Source organism: Camelina sativa, unplaced genomic scaffold (genome assembly GCF_000633955.1).
Source record: "Camelina sativa cultivar DH55 unplaced genomic scaffold, Cs unpScaffold00543, whole genome shotgun sequence".
Taxonomy (NCBI): Eukaryota; Viridiplantae; Streptophyta; class Magnoliopsida; order Brassicales; family Brassicaceae; genus Camelina; species Camelina sativa.
This window is the reverse complement of record NW_010921723.1, coordinates 64,761-77,234: the sequence shown is the minus strand read 5'-3', so window position 1 is coordinate 77,234 and position 12,474 is coordinate 64,761. Positions and strand designations below refer to the sequence as shown.

Below are 12,474 nucleotides of genomic sequence, written 5' to 3'. Positions count from 1 at the left end.
AAGATGAACTCCTTTTCTTCATTGGCAATTTATGATCCTCTTCTTCTCGTGGAATTCCATACAGGGTAAAATTCTCATCATCAGAATTTGTTCCGTCAGAATCATCACAATAATCAAATCTACTATCATCTTCATCCATCTCTTCTTCATTTGTGTCGCTGGCCATATCAAGATACTCTTCTCCAACCTGATCATTTTCATCTCTTCCTCGTTTCTTACCTTTGTGATTCAAATCAGTCTGTATTTTCTTCTTCACTTCAACACAAAGTCGACCTGTATCCCTTTCCAATTGTCCCAGAAAAGTGTGCAACTGACGAGAATTATCAATAATAACTGGTGGTGTATCACCGGGTAAATCCTGCAATAACCTCTTCGAGATCTTGTAACTCAAGACAACATCAAATACCTTGTTATCCAGCCTGTAATCCTCATAAACCATTCCAATGCAATCATCAAATCTGCTTTGATCGTTACATTGTAGAATTCGTGAACCCCTTTCATTATCAACAACAAACAACCATTTATTGTTGTCAAAGATCCAATTACCACAAACGAGAATCACCTGCTTCATATTCTCTTGGTTGAATGTGAATTACTCTAAAACGTGAAGGAGGAAATGAAAAAAAAAAACCACCTTAAAAGGAAAATAATAGACAAGTCGATTATGAACCCCAAAAGGAAGAAAGCATGATTAAATCCACATTGGAAAGGAGGAAGAAGGAATTTATGGAAAAATAAGATGAACCAAAAAAAGAAAAAAATTTCAGTCGATATAGGGGAGGGGAGGCACGATACAAAAGACCAAAAAAGGGTAAACCCTAGATTCTCGCCATATATGGCAACTGCTACAAAAGTCTGTCGCTTAACTTAAAAAAAAATCTGTCACCAAAGGCACTAATAAATCTGTCATTACTCTGTAAAAAATCTGTTATAAAAAATCTGTTATCAAATGCAAAATAATAGATTTGTCATTACAGATAACAAATCTGCTGTCACTATATCAACAAAAAACAAAACTGTTATCATTGTATTCATATATAATAAATCTGTTATTAAGCAGCAGATTTTTTAGTAAGAAAAAAAAAACTGTCATAACATAAGAAAATCTGCCACAACATATATTGTGCATGTGGGTCAATATAGCAATTTTTAAAAGACTTTCGAAAATCTGTTATCAAACAACAGATTTTCCCTTCAATCCAAAAGTCAGTCATAACTAAAAAAAAATCTGTCATCACTAGATGTCAAACTAGCAATTATTTTTACGTATATAAATCTGTCGTAATGTGACAGATTTTTTAAGTGAAAAAATAAAACTGTTGCAACAATCATAAAAAATCTGCCACAAAATTCCTAGAAATTTGACTAAAACAATGAAAATCTGTCATAACTTTATATATAAGTCTGTCGTGTTAAGAAAATCTGCTGTCCATGAAAAATCTGTCGTTACACACTTCAAATAAATCTGCCATATAAAACAAATCTGCCGTCAAATTCTGCAAATTAATCTGCCATCTAAAATAAGTCTGCCAAAAAAAAACTGCCATCAACAATAAATCTGCCACTTACAAATTAGTCTGCCATTATATGTATGGCAGACTTTTATAAAAAAAAAAAAAAAAAACAAAATTGCAGGAATTTTTTACAAAGGGTAATATTGACTTTTGTTTTTTCCTAACAAAGCAAAAAAGGGTATTTTTGGTATGAAACTAACCCAACTGACCCTCAAATTTTAGGAGCTAATCTAGCAATTAACTGCTCAATTTGGGTCAAACTAGTAATTCTCCCGTTAAATAATGCTATTTTGAAAATTCATGGGATGTGTGCTATTTTATTATAAAATATGTTTTAGTGCTATTTTAGGGAATTTCTCTTAGTTTTTTTTGTTGATTTTAATATTTTATAAACAAATGATAGAACTCACTAGACCATTTAAGACATGTTAAGTAAACAGATGGAAATTGTTAAATGGTGTTAACTGCCTGTTAGAAATCTTCGTTTACTCTAAACGACGTTGTTTGATAATTAGTAATTTATGTAAAAAAAAAATCATAAATTTTCAAATTTCAACTGTTTTAATCTCCAATTTTGGAAAAAATTGTTTTAATTCCCAACTTCCGTTTTAATTCCCAATTTTGAGCCGTTTTAATCTCCAGCTTCGAAAACGGTTGATTTGATCAGATGAGATTAATATATTTATCTTAGTCTTAGTATATGTATCTTATTCTTAATAGGATATTCAAAGAATAGGATATTCAAAGAATTTGCAATAGCATTGATGGTCAAATATATACGATCAAATGTTTTATTTATATACATGGTAAAATATACTACTAGTATGGTTACAAATCACAAAAATTATCACAACAATTCCGTCATCTTAAAAAAAAAAAACATAATGTTTTGTACATCACTAATTAAAATTTCAACTTTTTAGCAAATTTCCCTCCTCGATTTCGCGACTTAAGCACTCTCCTCCCGCCAAATCAACAAACCGGTGATAGCCGGTCACCTTTCATACGGCAACCGGTTATAAGAAAGCCCCCTTCCCTTCCCCCAAAATCGAAACCTTTCATCTTTTTCTTCTTCTATTCGAATCGCTTCCTTTGTCTTTCTCACTCACCACCACCCGATTAAACAAAAACCTCGTTAATTTCAAAACCCTAGCTCCTTCCTTGCTTCGAATTTGTTCAATAAGCGGAACTTTTTTTCAATTTTGTTATCTGGGTTCTCTATCTCCCCAGTTTGAATGAAGTTTTAGGGTTCGATAAACATATAATGAGTGCTATCAACATCACCAACGTCGCCGTCTTGGATAATCCTGCTCCGTTCGTTAGCCCTTTTCAGTTTGAGATCTCTTACGAGTGTTTGAACTCTCTCAAAGACGGTAAAAAAATTCTCCTTTCCTCCCCAGAATTTGAAATTTTTTTTTATGATTTGCTTGGTTTTGTAAAATTAGGTTTTTGTATTCTTCTTACTGTTTGTGATGTACCCTTATTGCTATATCAGATTCATGCTTGGTTATGATTTGTGATGTCAATTTAAAGATTGAAACTTTGAGATTTTGGGTGTGTACTTGTAGAAGTCCTGTTGTCTTATTAGTTGGGATTGATCTATTTGCACAAAGGTCTCGCCTTTGATTAGTGTTTTTGTATGATTGTTTGTAATGTATGGTGTAAAGCTATGATAACATTAGGTTTGTTCAGTACTTAGACCCCAGCGTTGCTTTTGGTACAGATTTGGAATGGAAACTGATCTATGTAGGCTCAGCAGAAGATGAGACTTATGATCAACTTCTCGAGAGTGTTCTTGTAGGCCCTGTTAATGTTGGCAACTACCGGTTCGTTTTGCAGGTAAACATTGTCACACTCCCTTGTTACAGTTGTGACCTTAGCAACAGAGTCTTGGTTTTAACTCTCTCTGTTACTGTGTTTTTTTACAGGCGGATCCTCCGGATCCATCAAAGATTCGTGAAGAAGACATCATTGGTGTCACTGTGCTGTTGTTGACATGTTCTTACATGGGTCAAGAATTCATGAGAGTTGGGTATTACGTGAACAATGACTACGAGGATGAGCAACTCAGGGAAGAGCCTCCAACTAAGGTTTTGATTGATAAAGTCCAGAGGAACATACTCTCCGACAAGCCTAGAGTTACTAAATTCCCTATTAATTTCCATCCAGAAGATGAACAGACTGCTGCTGCCACTGCCGCTCCTCCTCCTGAGCCTTCTAATGAACAACAACAACCTGATGTCAATGGTGAAGCTCAGGTTTTGTCTGATCAGCCACCAATTCCAGAACCTCAAGAATCATGATTCTTCCTTATGCCCAAAAGTCTGGATGAGAACTATAATCTCTGTCTCGAAAAGATGTTGCATTTTGCTTTGTTTGTACTTTGTTTCTAGAGGCTCTAGGGAAGAGATTCTTGACATGTTTGAATGTTTTTTGTTTTTTTGGGGCAAAGCATTAATCGAAGCAAAGCCAACCTTTTTCAAAGATCATAGAGTTTTCTGAACCATCCCATAGTTTACTGAATACTACGCTTCAATACCCGAATAACCTGTTCTCGACGCACTCCCGCTATATCCCTAAATGAACTGAACTATCTAACATGCTCCGATCGAGTTCTGTTATATAACAAAAGGCAAAGACTTGAAACTTGAAAGCTTTAACATGCTCCAATAGGGCTGTTTCTGATAATTTTAGAAGTATGAGGTTCACTTCATAAAATACTGAAATATAAGGGCAAAATTAAGACCAAACGAATCTAATTCTTTAAGGTGCTTCCATTACTCATTAGCCCTCGTCTTCGTCGTCGAAGTGTTCAAAACACTAAACCCCAATGTCAAAATCCGGCGAAAATCAACCAGTAGATCGGTACCTTCGCCGTCAAGTACTCGGAGAAGGAACATACGGTGTCGTTTACAAAGCCACAGACACAAAGGTAAAACACCCTAAACCCTTCTCCCCGATTTCAAATTTCAATCAATAGATTCAAACTTTAAAGCTTTGATTTTTATTTGTTCTGTTGTGTTATAGACTGGGAAAACTGTAGCAGTGAAGAAGATTAGGTTAGGAAACCAAAAGGAAGGAGTAAATTTCACAGCTTTGAGAGAGGTTAAGCTATTAAAAGAGCTGAATCATCCACACATCGTTGAGCTCATTGATGCTTTCCCTCACGATGGAAGCTTGCATCTTGTTTTTGAGTATATGCAAACGGATTTGGAAGCTGTGATTCGTGACCGTAACATCTTCTTATCTCCTGGTGATATCAAGTCTTATATGTTGATGACTTTGAAGGGCTTAGCTTATTGTCATAAGAAATGGGTTCTTCATAGGTTTAGTAAAGGAAGAGTTTTTATTTTTTCGTATGTTTGGTTTCTTTTTTGTTAAAGGTTTGGTTTTGATGATGTGATGGTTTGTTTGTGTTTGTTTTTAGGGATATGAAGCCTAATAATTTGCTGATTGGAGAGAATGGTTTGTTGAAGTTGGCTGATTTTGGTTTGGCTAGGTTGTTTGGGAGTCCAGATCGGAGGTTTACTCATCAGGTAATTTCATGGGTTTTTTTGGCTTGAATTGGCAGATAGATTAGTCTAGTTCTTGATGATTCTGTTGGATATGTTTCTTGGGAACAAACTCAGAGTAGAAACTGGGTGTTGAGAAGACAGCATATGTTTTTGTTTCTAATGCATCCTTGGTTTTCGGTTTGTGAAAGGTTTGTGGTTACAAGTTGCTAGATACCAATTTTTGTTGCTGATGAGAGGACATCTTATGTTTTTAATTCTGATTCTTGCATACTTATGTTTTCTGGTTTTGGTAAGATAAACGATTGGTTGTTCAAAGTCACTGAATACCAAATTGTTGGCTTACAGACTTATAGACATTATTTACTCTAGAGGATAATAAAACTGATTGGTTGTGTAGATGTTTTTGTTGGTGAGATATGCTTGTGGAAGATTCCTAAAGTTTGATTCAGATTCAGATCTAAAGTATCTCTTTTGGTTAGAATTTGCTTGTGGAAGAGTCCTAAAGTTTGATTTAGTGCTGAATATGTTTATCGACCCAGGTATTTGCTACATGGTACAGAGCGCCTGAGTTACTATTTGGGAGTCGACAGTATGGAGCTGGGGTTGATGTTTGGGCTGCAGGCTGTATCTTTGCTGAGCTATTACTTCGTAGACCATTTCTTCCTGTAAGTTCTTTACTTTGTTTTATACTTTATGTTTCCCAAAAGATGATTCTATACTTCAGGATTGTCTTTATATTCACAGTTGTCAACATTTATTTTACGTAATGCTTTGCTTTCTTCAGGGTTCTACTGAGATTGATCAACTCGGAAAGATCTTTCAAGCTTTTGGAACTCCAGTACCTTCCCAATGGTCTGATATGATCTATCTCCCAGACTACATGGAGTTCTCCTATACACCTGCTCCACCATTACGTACCATTTTCCCTATGGCAAGCGATGATGCTTTGGATCTTCTAGCAAAAATGTTCATCTATGACCCACGACAAAGGATCACCATACAACAAGCTTTGGATCACAGGTTAAGCCTTTCAAAAGAAACTCACAAGAGAAAGAAAAAAAACTTGTTTCATCGCCCTGATTATCATTTGGTTTTTCATCAGGTACTTCTCGTCTTCTCCATCACCAACTGAGCCAGGGAAGCTTCAGATTCCAGCTTCAAAAGGAGACGCCCTCGAACCAAAGGCCTCTGAGCAAAACCAACACGGAAGTAGCCCGGCCGTACTGTCACCTCCTGGAAAAATGAGGAGAGTGATGGGTCCTGAAGGATACACTTGAGAAAATAATGTTTCATTTCTATGTTCTTTCCCTATCACTTGTGGAGAAGTACATAACATCTAATGGTTCTAGAATCATGTTTTCTAATGCCTTTATGCGAATTAGTTACCAATCAAAACCATACTTATACTTCAGAAAGAAATGAAACATATGAGCCATCTTTTACCTGTGGATTCAAGTTCCACTGACTACAAACCTCAAACCGAGAACAATGAGATATACCACGGTAAAAAAACACATGGCTTTGTATTCTTTCTGAAACTAAGGATGTATCTGTTTTCCTAATGTTCTAGACGGTTCCTTATGCGGTATACATTAGCAGGTATCTTAATCTATGGTGGTGGTGATCATATGCTTATTGTCATTAATATTCATGTAGGGTTTGACAAAATATCTGCGATCTCCACTCCTATAGAAATGATCAGACAGTACTCCCCAAGATATGTGATCCATACAGAGCAAAAAAAAAAAGATTTCATAAGGCCACTAATTACTAACAAATATTTTGATGGTACACATGAACCCCTCACTAACTTGGCCAACTCCACATTGGTTTTAATAACCAACTTATTTACAAAATTTAAGCAAAAAGTTGCCACTACAACTACATATTGTTTGGGAGAGTAGTTGGAAATAAATACTAAAATCTAATATCCAATGGAACAAATAACATATATACTCATCCGTTTCGAATTAAATCGGAATGTTTTTTTTTTTTTTTTTGCATACTTATTTTTTAGATTATCAAATGTATAAGGGGTTTAGTTAATTTTTTTTCTTCTTTTATTTTACTACTATAGTATTACTATATTGTGACCAGGAAGACTTGTGGACTTGCACCATCCCATGAGAAACATGAGTGTTATCAATCAAACCAATTTAGTAGTTAGCCCTCTATATAGATCGACCTCTCTCAGATAAGAGCTACGAAATTGATTGAGAGGCCGTAGTTATGCCACTTGGCTTAAGTGGTTGTGGCAGTGATGCGGCGATACTATCCGTCCATGTATAATAAATGTGTGATAACTTTAAAATTTAGTATCTTATAGATTTAACATGTTTAACAAACTTGATTATTTAGTATTATAATTATATATTTATAGTTCGAGTTTTTAAAGGAGATTAACAATCACTTATCTTACACCGAATGAATATTATACTAACCCTCTCACTCCGCTAGCTATTATATTTTTTTATTAAGAGAGATCATTATGTCATATTTACATATATATTGTACACTTTTATAAATTAAAATTTTCTATTTACATCATAATAAAATATATCTTTTTTAATCTGTAAACTTATAATATTTATGCATTATGTTTATGAATGTAAAATATAAAATTTAGAAGTAATTATTTTTTCTTAAAATCCATATCTTATTTGTTAGATGAGAGGTGATGTAAAATATTTAATTACTAATTAATATAATTTTAAGATCTTGGTATTAAATTGTAAGATTTAATACGCTGGAATTCATCCAAAAAAAAAAGAGAAACCCGCTAAAATTTTTTTTTATTGTTTTTATATAATAATTAACAATTTATTAGACCAAAGCCAAAAACCAAAAATATGTACATACAAATAAAATATTAAATTAAAGATTATATAGAAAATAATAAATAAACTAATAAAAATAACTACTACGTCAAAAAAATTACAACGAATGAAAAATGTTCTTCATCTTTTAGCTTGCCACCAACTAATTTTAACTTGCTTTTGGAAATAATGATACTGTACATCAAAAATTAAAAGTATTTTAAGAAGTTATTTGGTTTCCATATAATTAAAAAATAAATTTTGAAAACTAAAAAAAACACATTAGAAAACCTGTTAATTAGCATGTTCATGACAAAATAAACCAAACTAAAATAAAAACTGGATATGGTGTCATAAAAACAAAAATAAAAACAAAAAAACCGTTGTCAATACCAATTCAAGAGCCTAGATAATTGTTTTTGTAACAGTGCCATGAGTGGAGGAGTAAGTCATCACATGCCATGAGTGGTATGTGTTGTTCGCTTTAGGTGTTGATGGTGTTATGAGATGTGGTTTAGGCTGTATTTATAGATGATCAATGCTAATAGATATGCTTGGTGAGCAAGTATGAGAATTAATCACCAAAGATTTCACAATTGTCGGATATTTTGATTAGTATTTTTGGGGTTAGGTAAAAATCGATTTATATTAGATATGGATAGTTAAATTAGAATCATCGATTTAATGTTTTCCAAGTTTATAATATTATTGTTTCTATAGAAGATAAATTTGGTTTAGTCAGTTTTGGGTTATTTGCAGAGTGTAATATTATTTGTTTATCTTTGCTAGAACATTAAAATCGTTTAACAACATAAGGAACATAGTAATATTTTTTCACTAAAACATTTAAAACTTTTATTAAAAAGGAAAACAGAAATTGATTTTGTTAAGATATTTTAGGAAAACATATATTATTTCCGATTTTGGTATTATTTATTTATAAAACTTACCTCAAATGTTTTCTTATTTATTCAAATTGTCAAAGGATTAATTATGCAATATCTTACAAAACAAAGGATAGAATACAAAATGTACTTCAAAAATGTATATATAGATTTATTTATAAAAATTACCTCAAATGTTTTCTTACTTATTCAAATTGTCAAAGGATTAATTATGCAATATCTTACAAAACAAAGGATAGAATACAAAATGTACTTCAAAAATGTATATATAAATATATATAGATATGGCACAAATCATTTTATCATTAATAATATTAAATTTACATAATAAATTTATTTAAAAGATATAAATTATCACCATTAGTATATTCAAATTATAGTATTTTAAAAATTTCTGAATATATTTAGTTGCATATAAGAAACCATAAAGTATATTTAATATGGAACTAAATATATTCAGAAACCATTAAAAATATAATTTAAATATAATAATATGCAACTAATCATATTCAGAAACCATAAAAAAATATTACTTTCATTGTGTATAATTTAAAATGTAAAATATACTTTACAGTAGAATAGAAAATAAGATTTAATTTTGTCAAAAATAACAATGGAACTAGAAACATAAAAATAAGTCTGAAAAAAATATGGAGCCAATCAAATATAATAATAAAACATATAGGTAGAGAACTAGAGATTAATAAACACACGTGGGCGCCGTGGAAAAAAAAAACAATCAAAAATTCAAAGAAGAGTATTGAAAGCATCACCTAAAGTAGACTATTTTGATTTGACCCAAAAAAAAAAAAAAAGTAGACTATTTTGCATGTGACCAAATTATATTTTTTTTTCCTCAAAGTAAATATATTGATATAGATTAGCCATTACAAAGAGAGTTAATTAGCCAAGGAGGCTTTAATACAGAGTTGGAATAGTAAGAACAATTAGCACAGCCAAACTTTGCTAAAGAATGAACTACAATATTACATTCTCTTTTAGTAAAAATGAAGGAGCAGTCTATTTTAGAAGCCCAAGTTTTAATATCTTGGAGTAGGTTTGTTAAGGAGACATCAATTTGATGACCATTTACTAATTTGATTAAAATGTCACAGTCTCCTTCAAAAATAATTGACCGGTATCCTCTTATCCAAGCTTGTTGAATGCTAGCTAGTAATCCTTTTGTTTCTGCTTCTAGTGGTGATCTTGTATTAGGAAGTCTAGTCGCATCCCACAGTATAGCTTCACCCTGGGAATTTCTGAAAATCCATCCACCTATTGCTCGTCTTGTTGTATGATCATAACTTGTATCAAAATTGCATTTAAGATACGGAAAAGTCGGTGGTAACCATGAGGTAGGCGATGTCCTTCTAACCGGCATTGATGTTGTGAAATGGTGTAAGTTCTTGGTCCATTCTTTTGTATCAGATTTTGCCTGGAGTACCGTTTTAGATACACTCTCCCGATAGTTATTGAAAACCAGATTATTACGTGCCTTCCATATTCTCCAAAACAAAACAAATGGTAAAATCGATTCATAGATGTTGGGAGATTGTGAATGAAAGGATAACAACTTAGCAATGTTTTCTTCAACATCTGATTGGATTTGAGTTATGGGGAGTGATGATGAACCGACAGCACACCATGTCATAAGAGCAAAAGGACATGTAAATAAAAGATGGTTTATAGTTTCTTCTGATTGTTGACATCTCGGACAAATGGTATCTATGTGCATTCCTCTGCTACGCAATCTTGTCCTGGTAGGTATAGCCTTCGATAGAACACGCCAGATAAAATGTTTTACCTTCGGTATAAGTTTTAGTTTCCAAATCTTATTTTTTAGTTCAATGGAGCCATGTGGTATGTTGAGGTCCTCTCCCGGGTCAAAAGGGAAGTGAGAAGCAAACCAATAACCTGATTTAACAGAATAGGTACCTGATCGAGTGTAGTTCCATATAAGTTTATCGGGAATTTCTACTTGTGATAAATGAATTCTTTGAATGGCCTCCTGCTCGGGTAATGGAACAATGTTGGAAAATTTATTGACATCCCATTGCCGAGAGTTCCCCATCTTAGATATTACATGTTCTAGTGGTATGGAACATAGGTGTAATTCGGTTTGCACTAGTCTTGGGGGATGCTCATCTAAAAAATTATCTAAACCTATGCGTATTGTTTTACCATCCCCTACTATGAACCGGCTTCCTTTTTTAAGAAGGTCTAATCCTATTAAAATAGAAGACCAGCCATATGATTGATTTTTCCTTTGTTTAGCATCAAGAATTGTGTCATCTCGATAATATCTGTTTTTCATAACCCGGGCAAAGAGAGACTCTGGATGTTGTATCAGACGCCTGCTTGGCTAAGAGGGCATCATTAAACTTAGCTAGGTCTCTAAATCCCAGTCCCCCTTCTTTTTTTGGTTTTTCTAATTTTTTCCAAGCAATCCATGGAATACCCCGTTGATTTGAACCTTTTTCCCACCAATACTGCATTAAAAGGGATTCAATTTTGCTTGTGATTCCTAGAGGCAATTTGAAACAGGACATAGCATAAACAGGCATTGAGAGAGCTACAGAATTAAGCATTATTGCTTTCCCTGCCGGAGATAACTTCCTTGCAGTCCATCCATTTGTTCGTTTCTTGACTCTGTCAACAATGTACTCAAACATTTCTTTCTTTTTACTTCCAAACTGTTCAGGAAGGCCTAGATACTTGCCACCACCTCCATGGTTAGGGATATTTAAAATATTTTTCAAAGCTGTCTGCAAACGCCCATGAACTCTACTGCCGAAGGTGATCATAGATTTTGAAGTATTTATTTTTTTGGCCTGAATAATACTCATAGATGTCAAACACATCTTTTAGAGCTTGGCAGTGTTTCTCTTTGCTTTACAAAAAAACAAACAATCATCGGCAAATTGTAGATGAGTTATACTTGGAGCTCCATTACCAATCTGAATCCCACTGAGTTCACCATCTCTTACACTTGATGATATTAAGTGACTAAGAATATCTGAACATAGTATAAAAAGATAGGGTGATAAAGGATCCCCCTGTCTAATACCTCTTGTAGGTTTAATGTGGCCATATGGAGCTCCATTAATCAATACCGAATAGTTGACTGTAGTTACCACCCCCATTATCCAACTTATCCATTTGTCGCAGAAACCAAATAATTTTAGAGTTGTTTCTAAGAATTTCCACTCGACACGGTCATAAGCTTTGGAGACATCCGTTTTAACAGCCATATAGTTTTGTGATACACGTTTCCTGACTTTTAATGAATGCATAACTTCATGTGCTATCATCACATTGTCTTGAATTAAACGGCCAGGAATAAAAGCTGCTTGCGAGTCGGAGACAATGTCATTGAGAAGGGGTTTTAGCCGTTGAACCAGGCATTTAGAAACTATCTTATATAGGACATTACATAACGCTATTGGCCAGTAATCAGAGAGTGTTTGTGGGTTGTCGATTTTTGGTATCATACAAATATTAGTATGATTGATGCTTGGCTTCATTACCGCTGTCTCAAAGAACCTATGCACTTCTTGTATTACATTCGGACCGACTGTGTCCCAACATGATTTATAAAACTGGCTGTTAAACCATCTGGTCCGGGAGCACGATCATCCCCTATTAAACACACAGCATCATAGATTTCCTCACTAGTGAACATCTTCGTTAGCTGTTCATTTGCTTCATCTGTTACCTTAGTGCT

The 12,474-nt window shown here is 33.6% G+C and overlaps 2 protein-coding genes across 2 annotated transcripts; both read left to right on the top strand.

The window, feature by feature from the left end:
* The first annotated feature begins 2,552 nt into the window (after window positions 1-2,552).
* Window positions 2,553-4,000, top strand: LOC104773438 (probable histone chaperone ASF1A). Its single transcript, XM_010498047.2, has 3 exons — window positions 2,553-2,887; window positions 3,238-3,353; window positions 3,443-4,000. The coding sequence occupies exons 1-3, from the start codon at window positions 2,779-2,781 to the stop codon at window positions 3,815-3,817; spliced, it is 600 nt and encodes a 199-aa protein (XP_010496349.1). The 5' UTR covers window positions 2,553-2,778; the 3' UTR covers window positions 3,818-4,000.
* Window positions 4,001-4,294: 294 nt separating this feature from the next.
* On the top strand, window positions 4,295-6,427 carry LOC104773437 (cyclin-dependent kinase D-2). The gene is made up of 6 exons (XM_010498046.2): window positions 4,295-4,446; window positions 4,542-4,840; window positions 4,942-5,050; window positions 5,569-5,694; window positions 5,814-6,049; window positions 6,132-6,427. Exons 1-6 carry the CDS (start codon window positions 4,345-4,347, stop codon window positions 6,304-6,306), a joined length of 1,047 nt encoding a protein of 348 aa, XP_010496348.1. The 5' UTR covers window positions 4,295-4,344; the 3' UTR covers window positions 6,307-6,427.
* The last annotated feature ends 6,047 nt before the right edge of the window (window positions 6,428-12,474 follow it).